Here is a 24,262-nt window from a genome sequence, read left to right on the forward strand (position 1 = left end):
TGCACCACACTGACCTCTGCAGCACACCCTCCCCTCTATTTCAGTAAGCAGCAGCGACCCAGCGGTCAGGAGGCTGAGTCACCCGCTGCTCCTCTGTTCGCTGCTTCAGTTCATTACCTAAATTCCAGATCTCGAGGCATGAGGGCACCTGCAGACCGTGCGTATTTTACAGGAGCATACCCTGTAATTCAAGCGCATATCAGGAAATTTAGGTTTGCACAATTAGAGCAAATCAAAGAGCTCTTGTCACTCCAGTGCGACAAATCCACTTTTAAAAAGAAGCAGTTTGGGAAGGTGATGGAGAAATGAACCGAAAAGCATAGAAGAAATGATTAATGGGAGCATGTAGAATAAACATATCGAAAGTAAATCAGGATGAATGCAGGATAAATGCTCGTTGTCATATAACCTCCCTGCAAACAAGTCAGTATAAATGGTCAATACAGATTAAATGCAATCTCCACGAAAGCTTTTAGCCAGGTAATCAGGATGAGTGCTGAATAAACAGGATGTCTAGAAGAGACATGAATTAAGGCAACCCTGAAAATTTATTCTGAATTGGATTTGAAAGTATCTGCATAACTGAGCTTTTGAGTGACAGAAGAGGGAGTTCGGGGTTGTGTGTGTGTGTGTGTTTTAGGATTTCAACATTACATTTGTGCCCAGGGCTGTGGATTTGCTTCCAAATGTATTGAGAGACCTGTCCTGAGCAGCCTAATGGCAGAGCAGTCTTAAGTGAAATCTAGCAAAAGATGTGAAAGGAGATTCCCTCTCCCTCCCTTTGTGGCTTATATCTGCATATTTTACCATTCTTATCCTCACCCAAACCTTTAATATCTTACTGAATTGAGTCATTCCATCTAGTACAATGAACTTCAAATCTGACTTTAAAACCCTGCGTGCCACAGTCCATTAAGCTTTGAACACACTGTCTCGCTTCATCTCATACATTACTTACATTCACTTACACGGCTGCCTTTTATGTTAAAATCTCTTGTCGCAATCTGATTGCCGATTGCTACACCATACAACTTCCCCTGCACTTCAGCATCACAAAGAAAGACCTTAGTCTTACATGGGAAGACCGTGTACCAAGTCACAACATGGGACCATTGTGCTCAGTATTATCTCTACTTGGTCCATCAACAGCTCTTCTGGGTTTCAGCCAGGAGGTCTTTCCCATCCCTACATGGGCTGAGATTCAACTTAGGAGGTTTGGGATTCTCCGTCCTGGAGATGTGGCCCTTTCCTGAAGGAAAAGAGGAGCAACATATACCTTCAGACTAGAAGATCAGTTGTCTCCTAATTGAGAACAATTTTGTTTTGAGAAGACAAGGCATCCATTGTGGCTTCTCTTCCATGGATTGAAATCTCTGCCAAACTGCACATTCATATGACCATTGAGCAAGCTTTTTAGATAAGTCCACAACAGTTCCTGGGACACAGGTGGCGCTGTGGGTTAAACCACAGAGCCTAGGACTTGCCGATCAGAAGGTCGGCGGTTCGAATCCCCGCGACGGCGTGAGCTCCCGTTGCTCGGTCCCTGCTCCTGCCAACCTAGCAGTTCAAAGCACATCAAAAAGTGCAAGTAGATAAATAGGTACTGCTCTGGCGGGAAGGTAAACGGCGTTTCCGTGCGCTGCTCTGGTTCACCAGAAGCGGCTTAGTCATGCTGGCCACATGACCCGGAAGCTGTACACCGGCTCCCTTGGCCAATAAAGCGAGATGAGCGCCACAATCCCAGAGTCAGCCACGACTGGACCTAATGGTCAGGGGTCCCTTTACCTTTACAACAGTTCCTGTTCTCTGGAATTTGGAGATCTTTACAAGCCCACCTGCCCACACCAACCTATTCTAGTTACAGGTAGGTAGCCGTGTTGGTCTGCCATAGTCAAAACAAAAAAAAATCCTTCCAGTAGCACCTTAAAGGCCAACTAAGTTAGTTCTTGGTATGAGCTTTCGTGTGCATGCACACTTCTTCTTTTTGTTCAACCTATTCTAGTTCTTCATGACTTAAAAGGTGTATGGGGCATATTTGGTCAAGCTTCTTTGCCTGGGTGAAATTCTTAGGTCCGAAGTGGGCACTGTTGGTTTATGAGGTAGCGGCCAAAGGACGACACCAGTAAAAAACAACAACAATGGAGATGGTGTCTGTAAATTCCTGGCATCAGACGGACACCATGTTATTTCTGTTCCTGACGGTACATTGTGGGAATCTGCTGTAAAACACGTTGAGAGCCTATTGAGGCTACAAAACAGGATATCCATACTCATGTATAAGTGAATATTTTTTAGGGGTGAAGGAGTTTGTTGCTCTTCTACTTTAGGCTCAGCAGCATCCTTAGGGGTTCTCCAAGGAGAACTGCTTTTAGGATTGTACTTGAGGCCACCAACGCCTTGGAGGCTTTTTCCTTTGGTTAAAAAAAGATGACTCAAATCAGAGGAGAGACTCCGGATGGGAATCCCGGGATAAACCTGCAGCCATTTGCCCCTGCAACGGCGGCTTCCCACCAGCAGGTGGCGCGGCACCCGCCGCCTCCTCCCCGTTTCCCGCCAAAGTCAAAAGCAGCCGCTTCCCTCCGGCGAAGTTTTGTCTATGGTTCATGTAAATATATATCATGACGTAGGCGGGAAAAGGCAACGCTTTGGGAAAAGGCAACGCCCCTTCTTAGCCTGCCTGTGCCTCGAGGTTAAAGAAAAGCTCCGCTTCCTTCTGCGCCGGCGCGGGGCTGCTAGGAACCAAGTGTAGCCGGAACTGAAGTTTCTAGAGCGTGTGGGGCGGAAAGGTAGGGCGGAGCGGTTTCCGCCGTTCTCCCCGTGGAAGAAAGCGGCGGGCGCGATGTCGCGCGTGGGGCTGCTGTGTCGGTTGGGCTCGCGGCTGCTGGCTTCGGGAGCGGGGATTCGGAGCGGGTACGTGGGGGGGGAGGGTCGTGCGCGCGCGCGCGCCCCCGCGTGCTTTCTCAACCGTCGCCGGGCGCTGGTTTCCCCCTCACAGACATCCACCCCGTGACCCCAAATAAGGGGCTCCCGTTCCCTCAGGCAGAAGTTCCACAGGTGAAGGCGGGCTCCCCTCTCCGCACGACTCAGGGGTTGGGGTGGGGGGTGGAACCCAAGCTTTACCTGTTGGGTTTCTGCCTGTTAAACGCAGCAAGGGAAAAATGTGGAGAGTTTCGTTGAAGCTTTTTGGAACCAGTGTTGGAAACTTGAGATAGGAAAGCTAAAGGGCACCTGGAACCTGGGTTATGGTCGACTGTCTAGGCGCGCCTTTTTATATATATAACAAAGCTGAAAATGAACGAACTGCAGCTAAAATATTGTGTTCCTTTTTTCACATGGCCCAGTCCGTCCCCTGCCCACCCCCCCTAATATTCCCAAGAGGGTCTCTTCTCCAGTCTTCAGAGAGGAGCTGGAAGTGAGGAGGCAGAAAAAAGCTCCCCCTTTCCTTCTACTCTGCAGTTTTAATCTTAGGCGCAGGAGTCCAGAAACTGCTGAAATGCCCTGTTGCAAAATGCGCCTAGGACAATGGGAGTCTCGAAAGACTGCTTGAAATTCACTTTCCGAAAGTGCATATTGGGTTTTTTTCTCCCCAACATGTTGAGAGGGGGAGAGGAAGGGTGTGCACCTGTAGTAATTTGTGGTGCTCTACTTTTCTAAGTTGTGGACAGGGCATCAAACGGTGGTTTCATACCACAACCACTGCACATCTATGCTGTGGGGTTAATATTTTTCTCTTGCCCCATGCTCCGTGCCTTTGTGGTTGCTTTGTTTTACTGGGGCAAGGGAGAAAGGGAAAAAAGCTGTGCAGTATGTGAATAAGGATACAGTGGTACCTCGGGTTACATACGCTTCAGGTTACAGACTCCGCTAACCCAGAAATATTACCTTGGGTTAAGAACTTTGCTTCAGGATGAGAACAGAAATAGTACTCTGGCAGCAGGAGGCCCCATTAGCTAAAGTGGTGCTTCAGGTTAAGAATGGACCTCTGGAACGAATTAAGTACTTAACCCGAGGTATCACTGTATATTTCACTGTACTGTGAGAAGTGAGGTTACAGGGAACCAGGCAGAAGGCCTTCTCAGTAGTGGTGACCACCCTGTGGAAGGCCCTCCCATCAGATATCAAGGAGATAAATAGCTATACAACTTTTAGAAGACGTCTGAAAGCAACTCTGTATAGGGAAGTTTTCAGTAGTTGATGTCCCACTGTGTTTTTATATTTGTTGGAAACTGTCCTGGGTGGCTGGGGTGACCCAATCAGGTGGGCAAAGTACAAATAATAATATTTTTATTATTATTTACTTGCAGGGAATTTGACCAATTTTCAGGAGCCTGACACGTAAACAAGTCTCTTATGACAACATATACAGTACTAGAGTTGGGCGATGTTGGGTTTTCAGCATCGCGGCGTATCGCCAGCCAAACATAGTTCTTTGGCGATATACTGTGATGTTGAAAAAAGCTGCGTTGGCCCCAGCTGGCAAGATGCTGTGTGAAACTGCCATAGTTCTCATTGTGGGAGCTGAGGTGCTTTCACCCCAGCACCTCGCAGGCTGTGGCCAATATAGCTGGCCCCAGCCTGCTGCTCAGCTGGGGGGCAGAAATGCTCCTGCCCCCAGTGGAGCCAGCCTTGAATCCCCTGTCACTTGTGCATGACTGGCAGGCGACTCGGGGCTCCTTGGCCAAGCTCTGCTGGGGGCGAGAGAGCCTCTGCCCTCAGCGGAGCCAGCCCCAAGTCCCCTGTCACTCAGAAGCAGTGCAAGCGGGGGCAAGGATCTCTCAGCTGGGGAGCTGAGAGCAGCCGGATCCGGATCCTACTCGCATGCAAGCAATAGTGGGCTTGGAGCTCTCTCAGTTGGGGAGGGGGAGCACTTTAACGGAGCCCCCATCCTGCCGCTGGCTTCTGCGAGCTGCTATCGGATCAGGGGCTCCATAAAACTACAGTGGTACCTCAGGTTAAGTACTTAATTCGTTCCGGAGGTCCGTTCTTAACCTGAAACTGTTCTTAACCTGAAGCACCACTTTAGCTAATGGGGCCTCCTGCTGCCACTGCGCCGCCGGAGCACGATTTCTGTTCTTAACCTGAAGCACTATTTCTGAGTTAGCGGAGTCTGTAACCTGAAGCGTATGTAACCCAAGGTACCACTGTACTTGGCTGAGTCAAGGGCAGCAGCGTGCTCCTCAGCCCAAGCAGTTTAAAGAAGTGAAGGAAGGAAAAGGCTGTATCAGGACCTCGCCGATTCATCTTGATTCTCCCTCTGCCAGGGCAGAGGGCGATGGTGGTTTCAACAGTGGTATATCACTGGTGAAACTGCCGCTACTTGAGTCCCTCTGCTTTCAGCTCTCAGCTAGTTTGTTTCTCCCTCAGCACACTGGGCACTGGAGGCAGAGAGACTCAAGAGTGGTGATGGTTTCACCAGCGATATACCACTGAGTGAAGCTGTCATTACGGTCTGCCCCCACATACTAGTCCAGTATCAGTATATCCTGTATCAATATATCCTGTGATCAATATATCGCTCAGGCCTAGCATATACTTATTTTGAAACCCGTGTTTTATTCCCTTCCTTGGTTAAATTGTGATGTGTGAAGGGAACTCTTAAGATGTATGCTATTGTATCAGTTGGTGTTTTTGCAACTACATTGGTTTGCTTATATGGCCCTAAGCCTGGGACCATTTTCTCTGTTAGCCAATGAAAAGGTATTGTTCTGGCAACTGTAGGTGACTGGGGTAGAGTTAGGCTCTTCACGTAAGAGGGTTCTTCAGTATAGCCTGCTGCCTCAGGTAAAGAGAACCTGTCTGTCCACCTTAATAAAGCAGTGTTTCTCCTTGAAATTGCACCATAGATTTAGCTTATTACATTGGCTGCATAATGCTCTCCAAGGAACTTTGAATATTTTTGTAAGTCTGCTGCTTTCCCATTTGCCAATTTACTAAATATGTTCCCATCAGCAATTCTTTCTGCCTTTCTTAGAATTTCATTATCAGCCTACAACAGTTAGGGTAATGCACTTCATTCTTCCATTTCTGCAATGTCAGTTGGGTCACAGCCCACATGCTTTGGAAAGTTTTAACATAAAAGCGCTTATAAGGCATTCAAAAATTCTAGTTAACTCCCATCCTGCTGTCCTTTAATATGCCTGTGAAACATGTTAGTGTAATGTTCTGGAGAGCATGATTATTTGCCAAGGCTGCTCAACATGCTTTGTAATTCTGCATTTGGCATCTCAACCAGAGCCTTCAACATTGATAATCATCTCTTTAGTTCGAATCTTTTAAACTGATATAGTAGTCATATACTTCCTGTCCTTGCTTTTGGGGCATGTGCTGCAGGTGTTTGCCAGTCGGGGATTATTATTTTTGCCTACCTGTATTTATGCTTGGCGATACCTTGAAGATAACTGGGTATCAGAACTGAGAATTGGGAAAGGCTACTGTGCATATCTCGTTTTCTAAACCATTTTTATCTTCTGTTTGATAGTGGTCTGTGGTGTGTCACAGCTAGGCATATTACTGACAATTCCACATGGTGGGATGAGCACCTTTCAAAAGAGAATTTCGAGTTCCTTAAGAAGTATACAGCGGAAGAATTCAAAGCTCAAACAGCCAGTAAACTCTGTCCACTAAAAGATGAACCCTGGCCTTTGCATCCATGGGAGCCAGGTTTGTATATGACAGGTTGGGAAGCAAAAGCAAACCTATGTCCAGTACTTGAGCCTGTATTTGGATTCCTTAAAACACAAATGCTTTTAAAATCAGTGAGCTGGATTCTAGTCCATTAAGGAAGCAGCAAATGTAGGACCTAAGAGTTATTTTCCCTTGCACCCAGCGCATGTGTGTAAACATTCAGCATGCCAGGCCATTATGAGAATTGAGAAGTTCCTATCAATTATTATTATTATTATTAGGCAGCCCTGTATCAGGAAGATTTTAATGTTTTACTATGTTTTTATATGTTCTGTAAGCCACTCACAGTGGCCGGGGAAACCCAACCAGATGGGCGGGGTATAAATAGTAAAATAGTAGTAATGATGATGATGATGATGTTACAGGGAACCAAGCAGAGGGCCTTCTCGGTAGTGGCGCCCGCCCTGTGGAACGCCCTCCCATCAGATGTCAAAGCAATAAACATCTACCTGACATTCAGAAGACATCTGAAGGCAGCCCTGTTCAGGGAAGTTTTTAATATGTGACATTTTAGTGTATCTTTCATCTTTGTTGGAAGCCGCCCAGAGTGGCTGGGGAGACCCAGCCAGATGGGCAGGGTACAAATAATAAATTATTATTATTATTATTATTATTATTATTATTATTATTATTATTCCAGATAGCCTTTTCTTTTTTCATTCCCCACCCCCAAGGACCACATGTCCCAAATCTGTAGTCCCTGACTAAATGAATCCATACTGGCTGGGAATATGGAATGCATGCACAATCCTTTTGTTCCTTATTGTGGTGCCTGTGTGAATACCTGCATGTGCATAACACAGGGGAAAGGGCTCTGTCATGCCACAAAGGGATCCCTCTGTACTCGGGCATTGGGTCTCCAGCGGATTTGATTGAACCCTTTGTTTTTCAGGTGTTGTCCACACTTAGTTTCCCATAACTTTTTCTTCATGGACAGCTCCCTGCCCTGCCACTTCCAGTCCATCCTATCTGCCTTCTGGGCAGAATGCCAGGTTCTAAGAATGATAGTGCAGCCGCTGCTCTTGCCCTTTGCGGCTGATGCTCCCGTCATTTTTCACAAGCATGTCATGAATCACCTGAATGAAGCTTGTAGACCACTGGTGGTCTGTGGACCGCAATTAGGAAACGCTTGCAAAATATCATTTAGTATTAAGTTGCAACCGTGGTCCCTTTCATTCACTCGGCTTTGGTACAATGCTGCCAAAAATACATAGCCTGTATGCAAAAATAAATATTTGTTTGCTTTTTGCTCCTCTTATGAGTAAAAAGCAGGCTAGTACTAGTAAGCAAATGGGGGGGGGGGAGTTCCCAGCTAGAATCTTCTTCCTTTGCAGTCAATATGGAAGCAGAGTGTTCTGTCCCTCTTTCACCAGCCAATACACACATTTGAGGAAATTCTATGTGCTCACCTGTATGGAGCACCTGGCTGCCATTGGCTAAATAGTTAAAGGGACTGCTTTCACTTTTAAACACAGGTTCGAAAAGAGTTGGACTTATTGCAGTAAAGTTGGGGATGATGCCATTGTGGACCAAGAAAGGTGAAAGAGTGCCTGTCACATTACTTCAGGTAAGGCAAATATTAGTCTTTAAAAACCATGATAGGTTCTCCTAGATTGCATATTTAGGATCTGGGCACCATCCTAACTAAACAGCTCCATTAGTTGTAGCAGCACAATGGAACTTCCTTGCCCCCCACCCCCCCCGGTGCCCCTTGCAGGCTTGTGAAATCTGTTTTGGCTCTTGTTTGGTTTTGCTAGAACTCTGAAGTCCAATAATCAGAGCTGGATGCAAAATAAGCATTGAGGTGGAGCCAGACACAAAATATGGCTTAAGAAACAGACCTGGCTGCCTCCTTTCCCTCTTACCCCATGAACAATAACCTGAGATTACCTGCAGATACAAGTGCACATCTACAGTTAATGCAGTTCTCTGGAACTGGGCATTATAGAAAGGTGTCCTTATTCATGTTTATTCTTCTAAACTGTTGGCTGTGCTATATCTTGTTGTTGGTTTTAAAATTATAGTTTACTATGTTGCTAGGTACCTTGAGGCCATTCACGGTGAAGGGTTGGGTATAAATTTTAAAAATAAATGCTGACTTTCAGTTCCCCTTTATAAAGGTTAAAGGTTGCCGTACTGCACTGTGTACAGCATCTGACTATTGATTCATTGTTGTTTGTATAAGAAGGAAATTAAGCACTTGAAGCTGGAAGGGTTATTTCCAAGGGCTTACCTGAGATTGAATTAGCAAATCCCTATTAGATGATTTATATAACGATGTTACACTTCAAGTGTTTAATTTCCTTCTTATTTGTCCTGTATTTAAGATTTTGGTGTAGTTTGGATGCATTTCTGGTCTGTTGACTCTAATAAACAAATGGTGATGAGGATGTTATTATTCAACAAAATATGTATACGGGTTTTGAGATTACTTTTACCATTCTGTGTTGGCTCTTTCTCCTTGAAGGTTAGAGACTGCCATGTATTAAAGCATATACCGAAGGACGAAATGGGCGGAAAAGATCCCTTTCTGCTTGTTGGAGGAAGAAATGTTTCACAGTTTTATGTAAGTCTACTGTGTTGCTTTTTGTGATAGAGTTCTCAGTTCTCATCAACTTCTTTTTTTTATAATTATATTTATTAAAAGTTTTCAACAATAAAAAGCATACAAAGTAACATATAATTTTCCAATATCCACAGTTCATTCTCCTCCTTGGACTTCCTCACGACTCTCTTCTTCTATGGAGTGCATTTTGGTGTGTGGTGTGCCTCTATATTTAAAAGTCTGCCTTTTAATTTTTAAAAAAATTGCTTGCACGCATCACTGTTTGCTGTCATTTCTTGAAAATGTGATTTCTCCCTACTCTTTACCATTCTCTGAAGGCAGGGGATTTTTGCATGGGGGACATGGGGAGGGGGATTCCCTGGTCCTGAATGGGGTAACTGTGACCCTAAAGGGCCAAGTTTGCAGCCTGGGAGTCATTATGGACTCTCAGCTGTCCATGGAGGCACAGGTCAATTCTATGTCAAGGTTGTCTACCAGCTCCATCTGCTATACCAGCTGAGACCCTCCCAGCCTGTGCCCTGTCTCGCCAGAGTGGTGCATGCTCTGGTTATCTCCCGCTTGGACTACTGCAACGTGCTTAATGTGGGACTGCCTTTGAAGGAAACTACAACTAATCCAGAATGTGGCTGCCAGACTGGTGTCTGTGAGTGGCTGCTGGGACCATATAACACTGTTCGTAAAAGATTTCCATTTCCAAGCACAATTAAAAGTATTGGTGCTGACCTGTAAATCCCTTAATGTCTTCAGGCCTGAATACCTAAAGGAATACCCACATTGTTGAGGCAAGTGGAGGATTCAGTCCTGCTGGGTGCTGCTTAAACACGCAGTTGGGAAGGGGAAAAAGGAGGCACAGCATGTCCTTCTTCTGGCCTCTCCCCTCCTGATTGCAACATTTCCCCCTTCATTTAGGTGTACTATGTATTCTCCAATTCTCTGCTTCCTTTTCTTCCCACGTGCATGTGCAGGCCTTGGCTTTTTAGCTCCTATGCAGCTTCTTTCCCATTTATCCTTGGACAGAAATACAGGGCTAATTGAGACAGAAGGCTTGGGTTTCTAGGGAGGCATCATCATCATCATCATTATTATTAGCTTGAGGGGGGGGGGGAATTGCCAAAGGTGGAGGGGGGAGAATTTTTCCCCACCCTGTTCAGCCTCCTTTTAATAATTTTTCTTTCCTGTTTAAGAAAGCAAGCATGCTACCTTCCTGTGGGGAAAGAAAAGCCAAGTCACCCTTTATACCAAAACATACACGATGGACGTAAATAACTATTACAGCAGATATGTACCAGTCTAGAGCATCTGTAGTGAGACACAGACCATGCATGGAACCATTCATTGTTTCCACTGTTTTTAATTTGTGTGGGGTTTTAGTTATTGTTGTTTGTTTTTATTGAGGGAGGGGAGATGTGTCTGGGAGGGGAGGAGCTGGGAGAGCAAGGAGGCTCCCAATCACTGTGGGTTCAGGGTAGGAGGATGTGGTTTGGCAGGAGGAACAGGCCAGGAAAGGGTACGCAGCACAGGCAGTACCTAGTAGCAGTGAAGGCAGCAAAGAAGGCATACTTTTCTTCCCCCGTTGTGTCTTCTTGGTGGCATCCGGCAAAGCTTTTCCAAGTAGTGTGGGGTCTTTTACACTCTGGCCCAAAGGAGATGACTGAACCGGCGGTAGCTTGCTATGACTTGTTTGCAAAGCATTTTGAGGATAACATCACTTGCATCCACTGGGATGATGATTACTATTATTATTATTTATTCCGCTGTTATAGGAGATGGGTCTCATGGGATGTCCAGAGAAAATGTTGTGTGGGATATAAGTGCTCTATCAATGAGTAAATCTACCATATTTTCTGTTAATTGTTATTTTTTGCCTCATTTTTAGCAACTGTTCTAATTTACAAATTTGAATCTTTAGTTTAATCAATATCTAGGTTTTATAGATCTCTTGAGTGTTCATTGATTCTTTTGAAAATGGGCATATGTGGAAATAAACCTTCTGCTCTTCAGGTGTAAACTTGCTCCAATTTGGAAACAGAACTAAATGCTTTTGTTTTATAGAAAGATAATTTCCATCTTATTATTGATGTAAAAAGTTTCAACAACAATGGTTGTGTGTGTGTGTGTGTGATTATGAGATGGGTTAAAGCCTCACAAGGCCTTAACTTGGAATTGAGTTATTAATTTTCAAATAATATGTGGAATCATAGAGTATGTGTATACTGTAGTATATATGATTAACTGGTACTCAGAGGAAACAGCAACAGCCAGCCATACCCAATTTCACAATGTATAATTTGTGATAGATCATCCCCATTCAGCATGCTCTACAATGCAGAATCAAAACTCTGCCTCTTGCAGATATTGGCATTTCACTGTATCTCCCCTGAAAGATCAATAATTTATTGTGGGCAGAAGATTCTAAACTACTGTCCTGTAACAGCTTCTAGAAATGCCTGAATTTGCAGGAGATATATTCCTGCAAGTAAATGCCTTTGATGCCTAGAGCATCCAGCTGCTTGTTGCAAGAGCTAGAGATAAACTGTGCCTTTAAATTTACAAAAGCTAAGTGCATCTAAGTTTATAGTATAACTGGGACATAGATGTTTCATGCCCCAGCTCATTGGGTAAATGTTATGTTTGTGAACTGCACACATAAGTTAAAGCATCCTGTCATTTTTAAGTACACTTAATATAGTCAATAAAATAGTTCCAGAAATTGAAAGGATTACTTGAGCTTGTCAAATGTCTTGATGAAATGTTCTTGTGTTAGATGTTGTAGAAAGCTGGAATCAGATACTTGGAGACAACCTAAAAAGCTTTTGCATCTAGTGGCTATCTTTTCATTTCTTTAATTATTATTACAGTGGATCTTCGGGTAATATAATCCTCAGGTTGCTAATGCGGCAACCCCAGAAGCGTATACTTCTGGGTTTCGCCGTGCACACATGCGCAGAAGCGCTCAATTGTGCCAAGTGCATGCGCAGAAGGGCGCCTCTGGTTACGAAGTTTTCGGGATGTGGCCGGGCCTCCGGAACGGATCCCGTTCGTAACCAGAGGTACCACTGTGTTTATTTTAATTCTACCAAGAGTTTATTATATCTTCATTCAGACCTTTCCCTTTATTTTTACTTTCTGCTCTAAAAGAGCATCCATAAATACTGGTTATAAATTCTTTTAATGTATATATGTGTCGTAGGATAATTTTTTACATGTTTTAAAGTTGTTGCACCAATGACAAATACACTTGCTATCTAAATATAACAGTTTTCAAAGGATTGTCTAAGAAATTAGCTATGTCTTACTGTAGAAACTCAACACTCCTATCCTAAATGCATTCTTTGAAAATAAGTTCCAGTGACCATCGTGGAGCTTACTATAATGACGTGTTCTTAGGACTGGATTTTAATTATTTTTATAGTAGTCATTTGTGTGTGAGAGAGAGAATCTCAGGAAGGTGACACTAAGAAGTATTTTAACCTTCGTCTATAAAACAGTATTATAAAGGTTTATCAATTTTATGCAGTTTGCACGCAAAATGATAAGCAGGGGGCGTTTTCAGGTGGGGCAAGATGCTGCTGCTGTCTAACCTTAAAATTGTCCTTTTGAACTCCCCTGAAAGTTCAGGAAGGCACTTTCATTGGGGAAAAGGAAAACTGCAGATAACTTCTACAACACTGACCACCTGACAGATGGTGATTATCCAAGTGTGTCGCTCCTGTCAGTCATGTAAATTGCTTTCTAGGGGAATCCATTTAAAGCACAAAACTCTGCAATACGGCCTCTTGCATTTTCAGTTTTCATTCATTTTACTTCTGTTTAGTTGATAGGTTGAGAGAGAGAGAGAGACTCAAGGGCAATTTCAGAATTAATCCACTATAAACCACTTATAAACTATGCTTCCTATGTGTTTGGTTAATAATGAAGTATCCTTGTGCTAAAGATTATAGACTCTAGTATGTGAATTAAAATTAAAAGCTTGCAACACTTTGTTCTTTCACCGTTTTCATTCTGGCTCTGCGCTTGTCCATGCATTATCGAACTTTTACGCTTCGGCAAATTTTTAAATATTATTCTTTATGTAAAACTTTTATTATTTGAAAAGTCTCCATATTATAATTGCGCACTTTTCAAAATTTGGTTTCTAGCCACGGTTTTAATGCCCTAAATTATAGTTAATCTCAACTATAGCTAACTTCATAAACTAGGCTTTGAAGTTGCTATGTGTTACCAGGGCATAGTTTAGAATAAGCACAGCCTGTCTGGGATCAGACAGAATACTAAGCTGTGTTTAGTTTAAAAAGGAAGCAAAAGCTTTCCAAACTCCTTGTGGCTGCACTGGGGGGAGTGGATAGCACACAAGCCTAAGGCTTTCACAGGGGCATTCCTACATCACTAAACAAGGCCACATTTTGTCTTGTGTAGTTAATAAAAGGCGGATTTAGACAAGGGAAACCTGGTTTGAAATCCCCACAGCCTTAAAGCTCATTGGCTGACCTGGGGCCAACCAGTGTGTCTCCTCCTAACCTAATTCACACAGTTTTTGTGAGGATAAAATGGGGCAGAAAACTGGAGAACATATCTGCCATCCTGAGCTCCAGTTTCTTTCTATGATTTTCCCCTATGCTTGATTATGCATTGTAATAAATAATAATAATAATAATAATAATAATAATTTTTATAATATAATATTTTTATAATTATTAATTTTTATAATTATATTTTATTTTATAATTATTATAATATAATTATAATATTTTAATAATAAATAATAACAAACACTTCTTTAAAAATAAAGATTTTGAGCAGATGTGTATAGGATCACACACTGTGATACAACTATGAGACAAAGACTCTCTAAATTTTATCAAGAAGCAAGTCCTTAAAACCACACAATTAGCATATATTTTAAATTGTTTGAAGCGTTCAAGGATTTTCAATGTAAAGATTCTAATTTCTCAGTATTTCTCTCATTGTTACCGGTTGCATTTCTTACAGAAAGGGAGAGCTATGATGGAGTTGTGCAGAACCGTTGGCATCCCGCCAAAGGAGAAGATTTCAACGTTTAGAGTGTCTGAAAATGCCCTCATTAAGCCAGGTAATCTATGCAGAATGAAGAACCGTGGAATATAATTTTGCACAATATTTTCTCTTGGTAGATCAGAGCCATTGTGCAGAGCTGACAAGGTTTTGAAGTCCTAGGGTAAAATGGAGCAAGTCCTATGTATGTAAAAAGTCGAATACTATAACCATACATTTCCCACAGAGAAAGTCATGTGATCTGAAATGGCTGCTACCTTTTTAAAAAGCTTTCTTAGAGATAAAGTTTGTTTTGTTTTGTGGATGGTGTTCCAATCAGAGGAACAGGGAAGGAGGCCATTTTTGATGCCTCCCCCTTGCAGGAACAAAGGGAATTCCTAAAAATTACAACCTTCACCATTGCATGACATGGATCACTCTGGGCCCATCGCAGCACTCCAGAAATGCCTGATATGCCTTGGAATTTGTCCAAACAAATAAGAATAATGATAATAGGTTTACTTGATTACCTTCCTTCCCCACCAGGTACTCCCCTGTATGCTGCTCACTTCCGTCCTGGACAATATGTGGATGTCACTGCAAAAACGTAAGTTTCCTCCTGTTGCTATTTATGCACTAGGATGTTTTTTTTAAAAAAAATAAATAATAATTTTTATTAATTTTCAAACACACAATAAAAAACAAACAAAACACAAAACAAAAACATACAAAACATTTAAACACGTATAATTTCATAATCTTAATTTCATACACCTTCTTTCCTCCGACTTCCCCATACCTCCCTTTCGCTGCATCCTTATTTTACAATTCTTTAGCAACCCTTTAGTCAATTTGTCTATTAGTTCCCTTTCATTAAATTTCCTTAAATTTATTAGTTACAGCTGTAATTCTCTACTTCTTACCCCTTGACATCTTAACACTCCTCAATTTTACAACAATTTTTAAGATATATTTTAAATTTCTTCCAATCTTCTTCCACTGTCTCTTTCCCCTGCACTAGGATGTTTTAAACCACTTTATTTTAGATAGGTACAGTGGTACCTCGGGTTAAGTATTTAATTCGTTCCGGAGGTCTGTTCTTAACCTGAAACTGTTCCTAACCTGAAGCACCACTTTAGCTAATGGGGCCTCCTGCTGCTGCCGCACCGATTTCTGTTCGCATCCTGAAGCAAAGTTCTTAACCCGAGGTACTATTTCTGGGTTAGCGGAGTCTGTAACCTGAAGTGTATGTAACCCGAGGTACCACTGTATTAGACTTTGAAGGCAACGCACAAAGTGATTTACAAAAAAATATTAAAACAAAAGGTATTAATAAGCCAGAGAAATAAAATAAAATGAGGAAAATGTTTTCCAATGCCACTGGAATTTTTCTTTTGGAGCTTGTGCCTGAATCAGGCAGAAAAAGGAAAACTGCTCCCTGAGTGTGGCCGCGCGCGCACACACACACACTTGGTTGTGATGAAATTGCTTTTCGATTTTTATCCCTTGAAAAGGACTATTTTTGGCTGCGAGGATAATTCATGGTATTTCTTTTAAAAGCAAGAATGAAATAAAAACAGACCATCCAGATGAAATGTTTAAGTGGACACTTGGTCTTATGACACCAGGGATTTATGCCGGTTGATTAAAGTTGACAGAGCTGTCTTCTTTGAAGTTTGCTTCCTTCAGTTCGTGAATCTCTTGCAAGCCAACATTCCTCTTTAAAAATAATAATTTTATTTATGATTTTCATTTACATACATTTCAGTAATAGTTTAACAGTAAATCAAACATTTCAAAACTCAACTACCTTATTCCTCTGGCAATTTCATTATAGTTTTTGTTGAATGCTGAGGTGTCTATTTTCAGGACTCTCAATAATTTTTATAATTGTATTTTTTAAAACAACAACAACAAACAATTTTAATGTTATATGTTAAATTGTTATTACGCTCCCTGGGACCTTAGAGTGAATAAGTAATAAATTAAGAACAAGAACTGGAATTTGCTTCTGAATAAACCTGCATATGATTGTGTTGAAAGTACTTAACGTTTTCCATACAAGAAGCTCTTGAAAGACAATGCCTTATATGGTGTAACCTATTGAAAACTGCTTTCTGTTAACTTGCAGAAGTGATCATTTTTTAATTCTAAAGTCTAAATGCAGCTGCATACTTTCTGTCTTAATAGACCATTGAGTAGCAGTCTGAAAATTACAGGTTAAATAAACATGTTTGTGCTGTTCTACTTTGCTTAAAACAAATGCTGTTGAAATATGTACATAAGATATTTTTGTAATGATAGGTAATTATGCTGACAACTAAAGAAATTATCATGTTTTATAGGCAACTTTGCCTTTTTTCTGTATTTGAGTATTTCCTATACCTCTAAAGCAAATTGATTTATGCTTAATTTATACTCAAGAAAATGTCGTTTGGCAACATAATTTTATTAATTGCACCCATCTTGGGAGAAAGGAGTACATACTCTAAACAGTGGGTTGGATTAAGATTAAATCAATTGAGATTGTTTGTTACACTTTACTACCACTGTAAAAGTTGAATTTAAGTTATTTATATCTAATCTGCCCCATTGAGACCTGTGGGACTGGAATCTAATTTAGTCTGCATCCAACCTAGTTATTGCTTAGTCTGGGAAGTTAAAGAGCTTTTCACTTGGAAGGTTTGGAATCCTCAATGGCCCACTATCACATTTTTCTTTGGCAAAATACTCCTTTCCAAAACCATCCTGCGTCTGTTCTGATCTTAACTCCATTGTAGAAAATTCAAGTGTCCAGGCCAGGGGTAGTCAACGTGGTGCCTTCAACTCCTTATCATCCCTGATTATTGGTCATGCTGGCAAAGGCTTGATCTAGGCCTGCCTTAGATTTTGGATAGATGAGTTTCATTTCTTGATCATTGGTTGACATCTGCTACATGATAGAACGAAGTGTGAACCCTTTGATTCTGCTGAGACCCTTCAGTGGCTTTCAGTATCATCTAAGATACCCTTTCAGGCTGATTTATAGGACTGCGGACACTGTTCTATGGTGGTTCTGCTTCTACTTCACTGGGAGGCTTCTGGTGTACTGGGACTTGCATGCGGGATCCTCCTGAAGTAGATTCCATGCTTTAACATTGCAAGCAAGTCTTGTTCTATGTGGCTTACATCAACTTTGTATTTAAGCACTAGTCTGGTTGTCATAGGTGGCCAGGAGTTAAATGCAGGTGGGAGAGTGGGCTGGCTAAGGAGAGAGGAAGCACTCTGTTCCTTCTTCATGAAGCATTGAAACCAAGTGGACTGATGGAGAAAGAAGTTCCCTCCTCCACACGCAGCATAGAATTGCAGCTTCCCATCCGTCCTCTGCCAGCTGCCTGCAATCTTGTATCTTTGGGGGGGAGAGGGGGCTTCTTTGCAAGGGTGACTTACTCCCAGGCAAGTCTGCAAAGGACGCATGCGCCTTTCTATCTGCCATACAGAGGCATTTTTGAGCAGCATTCTGTAAGTGCCTTGTACTGAAACTGCAATCCATATTTTGGGGAAATTACCTTTTTCAAGTGGGTTATTTCAGAACTCATTTGACTTGGCCTTATCTGCTTTAGACTTGGCAAAGGCTTCCAAGGAGTCATGAGAAGATGGGGTTTTAAAGGCCAGCCTGCTTCCCATGGCCAGACTAAAACACACAGGAGACCTGGAGCCATTTCCAATAGCGTAAGTATTCTTAATAATAATAATAATATAATTTATTATTTGTACCCCACCCATCTGGCTGGGTTTCCCCAGCCACTCTGGGCGGCTTCCAACAAAGATTAAAAATACATCAAAATGTCACACATTAAAAATTTCCCTGAACTTCCCTGAGTTACTATGACTTTGTCATTACAAAAAGACAAGTGTTCAGAAAAAGTTTCTTCCAGTGAATGTAAATATTTCATTACACAATGAGCTCTCTCCGGTGAAGAGTTTATTGGGATCCTACATAGTACTTAGGGCATGTTGTTAACACAATACCTGCTTTAGTTTTGATGCTGAATCTTACTTTATCTTATTTTACTCTTGTTCACATGCCATATAAGAGCACTTCCATGGCCGATGCCTAACTTGTATTTCATATTTTTGAGACAGAAGGTTGCAAGGGTTTTCAAGGGAAAGAAAATGCCAGGGCGGATGGGAAACGTCTTCAGAACAACGGTGGGACTAAAGGTGAGGCTTATGAATGTGCAATAAAGGTGAGGTGCGTGTCCTTTATTTGCCCCTTTGATAAAGTAGCTTCCTAGTGCATAATCACCCTCACGTAATAGCGAACATCACGTTTTCTTCTTAAGTATCCAAGAGGCAAACCCACAAAGGCATGAGGAGACGGCCACTGCTGTTAGCATGGAGGTGGAATAAGGGCCTTTCCCTCCCTCTCTGCCTCTTCCTTGCCTGCTGACAGCAGCATTGCTTCTGGGCAGGGGGAGAAAGAGGACTTTCCTGACCTGCACTGGCCACTGACGGAGCTGGTGAAAGGGGACTTGAAATCGCCAGAGGTGGTGACCCTGCTACTGTCAAGGTGCAAGTCAAAGTACCAAAGTGCCTCCTCAGTACTCAGTGCAGCCCGGCCTGCTTGACAAGTGAGGCACAGTGTGTCTGGGAATGCTGATGGTGCTGTTCTGTTGCTATGTAAAGAGGAAGTGGAGCTGTATTTTCTTTTCCCCACAAGATATGAAAGTCTGCAGAAAGACGCTGCAGTTAGCACAGCAAGTAATTTTTAAAACCTCCACAGAATGTTTTGGTTTCAATTTGGTCGTTTTAATCTTTCAGGTGTGGCGGATCAGTGTGAAACACAATATCATTTATGTACACGGTTGTGTTCCAGGTCATAAAAACTGTTTAGTAAAGGTAAGTTTGGCTTCGAGCTGTTGGATAATGTGCCAACACAGTTCATTCAATGACTGCTTTGGTCAGCCTTGATTTTATTGTTTCTTCCACCTTGTGCCATGTGCATCAATGTGTTGTGCTTTGTTTCCCAAGCTGGGGCCTTCCAGATGTTTTGGACTCCACTTCCCATCATTCCTGACAAGTGTCCAGAACATCTGGAAGGTGTCAGGTTGGGCAAAGAACTCTTTTTAAATTGGAAAAAAAAACCTCCTTACATTGTGAATGGATACTGGCAAGCATTGAAAGCTGTCACAAAAGAATACAAAGTGATGTTTCAGTGTTTGGTCAGGTAAGACCTTTGCAAAGGAGCCTGTTAACAAGCAGGATAGCTCTCTCTCTCTTTTTTTTACATTATCATTTTTAATTTGGTACTGTGGCATGAGCTAGGAAAAAAAATAGAAATTTGATTTCTTCTGAAATCCAATCTCACAGCATTGAATAATATGGTGCTGGGTACTGATTCCTTAAAGTAAATGTGGCTGTATGATATTACAGTGGTACCTTGGGTTAGATACGCTTCAGGTTATAGACTCCGCTAATCCAGAAATAGTACCTCGGGTTAAGAACTTTGCTTCAGGATGAGAACAGAAATCGTGTTCTGGCGGCGATTGCCAGATTAAGCAGAATAAAAATATTAAGAGTAATAGTGTGCCATTTTTCTCCTGCCCTACAGTTTATTATGTTCAATTTTCATCATGATCACTCATGCCAAAGGCTGAGATTTTTCATCTATCTTTCCTACTAGGAGCTTCACCTGAGCTCATCATGTAGGGTATGTGCTATGGAAATGCTGGACTTCATTGCAGACTGTGCTGCCTCTGCCTGTTGTAACCTAATTTGATGGGAAATTGTGGTGCATATAATTTTGACTATGCTCAGAATGTAATTGGGACATATCCCTCCCCCCCCCAAAAAAAAATCTAAAGCACATTTTGTAATTAAAACAAGGAAACATAGGATTGGGAAATGGTGGACACACAAACTCACGTGGGACAGTTTCTTCACTCTTGCAGGGTCCTTTTTCCTCCATGACCCTTAGCCTAGGAGCAGTTGAGAGCAAAGAAGTCTTGCAGCATTCAGTGTCCCTAGCACTTTGATATCTAACATTTATACTGAGGCAAAAAGATTCCAGTCTTGCTCACTTTGGGGAAAGGTACTTTTTTTGCTATGTAAGTGTCTTGCATCTTGTTACTGTTCGTGCAAAGTACTGATTCAGCCTGGAGCTCTGCTAAACTGCAAAGTGGTCTGTGACTTCACCCTACTTCTAAGCATTAAGCTTGCTACATGCTCAAGCAATTTTTGCGGATTATGTTCTGATGAGCTGTAGCTGTTCGAACTTGAGACCTCTGCTATCACTAGCACAGTGTCTTGTATGTACATTTCCCTAGGCTACTACAAGGCATTAATTTACTGTTTTGCAAAACCGTGACCCAAAACCCATTTTAAACAGTTGAATACCTATGCCCCATTTCTAAACACATACGTGCTGTGTGATCTTTTTTAGTTTGTTGTTTTGTTTTATTTTTTTAAAAGATAAAGCTGTAATTTAGAAAGAACAAGGAGCATGGCAAAACAAGTATCTTTGTGCGTGTCTACCTGGAAACACTGATGGTGTTAGCACACACACACATATTTTGTCAATACTTTATTATCTATTTTGGTTGGTTGACATTAATGCAGATATTAAATCAAAGGAATTGGTAACATTTGTGCTTGTAGCGAGGCTGACCATTTCACGATTAAACACATTATGGGAAGGCTGAGGCCCTCCCCAGATTCATTTATCCAAAGGATAACCAGGCTCATTTCCCCCCCCCCCCCATGACACGCAACAAATAAAAGACCCTACAAGACACCCACCCATCAGTGTTTCCCCCAATTGTCTCCTAAAGGACAGCAGGAAAGAGACTCTGTTATATGTGCTCATGCTTCTGGAGCACATTAATTTAATAACCATGAGATGAGCTCGTCTTATGGGTTGAAAGCTAGTTATAGAACAGGAAGCAGAGTATAGTAATAGATGGACACTTCTCACAGTGGGGGAAACTGAGAAGTGGGAGTCCTCTGGTCATTTGTATAAGGATCAATGTTCTTTAACCTGCTCATGAATCATCCGTGAAGAGCAGTGAAGTGGCCACATTTGCAGATGACCGCAGATCATCTGACTGTCATTCTTTAATGCTATAAAGGTAAAGGGACCCCTGACCATTAGGTCCAGTTGTGACCGACTCTGGGGTCGCGGCGCTCATCTCGCTTTATTGGCGAACCAGAGCAGTGCACGGAAACGCCGTTACCTTCCAGCCAGAGCGGTACCTATTTACCTACTTGCACTTTAACGTGCTTTCGAACTGCTAGGTTGACAGGAGCAGGGACCGAGCAACGGGAGCTCACCCCGTGGTGGGGATTCAAACCACCGACCTTCTGATTGGCAAGTCCTAGGCTCTGTGGTTTAACCCACAGCTCCACCCGCATCCGTCTTTAATGCTATAGGTTGTCTTAAAACAATCTAAATATTTAGCTCGGTATAAAAGATGAAATGTTTCATAGGAGGCTTTTTTTCTTCTGTGCTCTCAAAAAAATCTTTTTTTTTTCCTTTTAGAGGAAAAATGATGAAAAAATGGTTTTGCCCCCACTCCAAGTCCCCCCCCCCCGGCTTTCACATCTACCTCTCCGATCTTTCTTTTGTTGTCCTCTCTGTCACATTATGTATAATGACAAGCTTCTTTCCTCCCAAGTTCTCATCTCACATTACACTTTTCTTATCTAGTTAGTCCAACTGGTGCTCTGAGCAATAGCTTTGTGCTTTGAATCCTAAGTGAATTTTTGCCCACTTCTCATTATCAACCCCTCTTGCACTTCTTGTGTTTTAGGTCAAGGATTCAGCTCTCCCAGCTTACAAAGATGACTGCAAGAATTTACCATTCCCAACTTATTTTGCTGATGGCGAAGAGCAGCTGTCTGATGAGTTGTTTGATGAGGACATTTTTCAGTTCACTGAGCCCTCCATAACATTCACTTAACTATTGACATCCTGAGGTGCAGGCAGGCTTCCCATCAAAAATGTCAGTCCGAAGACGCAAAGCAGGAAAATCTTCCCCCGAAAAAGTATCTGGCACCAACCTGCCCACATGACTCTGGACAACAATTTTTGTTAAGAGTTTTCTTCATCGCAACAGATGCCATAGGATGATAAGCAAAGAAATAGTGACACAGCTGATTGACACTTTCAAAAAATAACTCAAAACCTTCCAAACTGATAATACATGTGTGTGTGTTTATATTTAGTGTATATTTACCTCTATCATGTTATGAAACAGATACGTGTGTCTGGGTTTTTTTCCTTTCTTCTGCAGAAAATTGGCTGTTATTAATTGCTTAATATAAAAAATATCACTTTTTAAGTTCATTCTGCCCTGTGTGTGAGCATTTTGGAGACACACAGGCTATGCGTGCTTCAAGAGACCTTGTCACCTGCATCGTAGGAAGCCCCACACTCCCAGTAGTGGCTTCCTTGGCTGTCTCTACTACAGCAGATCTGACAGCCAGCAAGACGAGTCGCTTTTTTAATGGCACATCTGTATTGGCATCGGCTGTCGAGAGTTGCTGAAGGGAAACCCACAGAGAAGGCAGATCCAGTGTCTGCTGTTCACATACATCTACATAAACAAAGCCAGAGATCTTCAAATATTCAACAACAAGAGTGCAATGAATAAGAGTGATAAAAGAATTTCCAATTTCTCCCAGTTCAGACTGAAGTATATATGGTGCTCTGTGTTTTCAGGAATTTAACACAATCTTGTGAGCAATTCCCCTCTTCTGATGTCCCCTAGCAACAAGAGCAGAGAAAGAGTTAGTTTAAAAAAAAAAACAGTTGTCAAGTTTGCCTGTTTGCAGTTCACTCTTAAGTGCTTCAGATGGCAATCCTGGCTACCCTCAATTACCTGAAGATTGCACTCATACGAGAGAAAGCAATTGCTCTCCATCAGTGCTCATCTCTAACTCCCAAATCTGTCACATTAATAAATGTCCAAGCTGTCTACTTTGATTTGGAGTTTTGCTGTGCCTTTTCACTGAGACACAATACCATATCAACCACCGTTATCATTTACTATCAAAGTGCACACTTTTAATGCAAGTTACTAACTAATTATTTCACATGAGGTCCTCTATCTTATTAAAAAAAATAATTGCTTGTTTACAAGCATGATGAGATTTTAATTTTTTAAAAAAACCATTTTAAATCCCACATATTAAATACAAATTATGTTTTGAAAGTATATTCCTAATCTATTAATCTAAAGTGAAGAAACCCCCCATGTTGTTTGATGCCATTGTTATTTTGGAATATTAGTGTTAATTAACGGGATTTCACAGCCATGTCCCATAACAGCAAGCCGCCTTCCTCCCAGTTAACTTTGAATATGTTGACTTCCACATCTTTCTTATTATTAGCAGATACAACATATAGTCATAAGGGTGATAATTGTTTAAAAGCATTATCTGCTGGCCTGCAATGATGTAAGGCAGAATAGGATGATGACTTGAAAAAGTAGAACTCTGATATAACTAAGTTGCTTCCCAGCAAGGATTGAACTAGAACTCCCATCAACTCCTGCAAGCATGATCAATGGTTCAGGATGATGGGAGTTGCAGTCTGGAGTGCACCATTTTGACTACCTCCATAGTATATCCTTGTTCAATGCCAAGAGGTGTGTGTTTTCTTGTTTTCTGGCATCTCCCTGTAATTTACTATATTTTGTCTGCTGTACTATATTTTGCCTTTCTGCTGTTTCCATTCCTTGGTTTCAGAAAGTATAAAAATGTCCTTGGAGTTGCTTCTGTAATGTATAAAAGTGATAAATGTTGAGCAAGATAGAGATCTGGGGTGCCCAAAGCTTTGATCAAGCAAGCAATATTCTGTACTGGATCACATGTTGCCATACAGAAATCAAGAGCAGCAGAAAAGTAAGTCAATACTGGGGCTTACACTGAGATATTCACTGCCACCTACTGCTGTGTTTCATTCCCAACTATGCTCAGTCATCTTTGAGCCTGGCCTGGTCCACGGGGCACACTGAACCA

The 24,262-nt window shown here is 41.9% G+C and overlaps 1 protein-coding gene across 1 annotated transcript; it reads left to right on the forward strand.

Moving 5' to 3' along the window:
• The first annotated feature begins 2,781 nt into the window (after nucleotides 1–2,781).
• On the forward strand, nucleotides 2,782–23,225 carry MRPL3 (mitochondrial ribosomal protein L3). The gene is made up of 10 exons (XM_081882889.1): nucleotides 2,782–2,910; nucleotides 6,479–6,660; nucleotides 8,160–8,251; nucleotides 9,152–9,250; nucleotides 14,240–14,339; nucleotides 14,807–14,867; nucleotides 17,863–17,971; nucleotides 18,386–18,463; nucleotides 19,064–19,141; nucleotides 22,051–23,225. Exons 1-10 carry the CDS (start codon nucleotides 2,840–2,842, stop codon nucleotides 22,198–22,200), a joined length of 1,020 nt encoding a protein of 339 aa, XP_081739015.1. The 5' UTR covers nucleotides 2,782–2,839; the 3' UTR covers nucleotides 22,201–23,225.
• The last annotated feature ends 1,037 nt before the right edge of the window (nucleotides 23,226–24,262 follow it).

This window comes from Podarcis melisellensis (genome assembly GCF_964234715.1).
Source record: "Podarcis melisellensis genome assembly, chromosome: 12".
NCBI classification, from domain to species: domain Eukaryota; kingdom Metazoa; phylum Chordata; class Lepidosauria; order Squamata; family Lacertidae; genus Podarcis; species Podarcis melisellensis.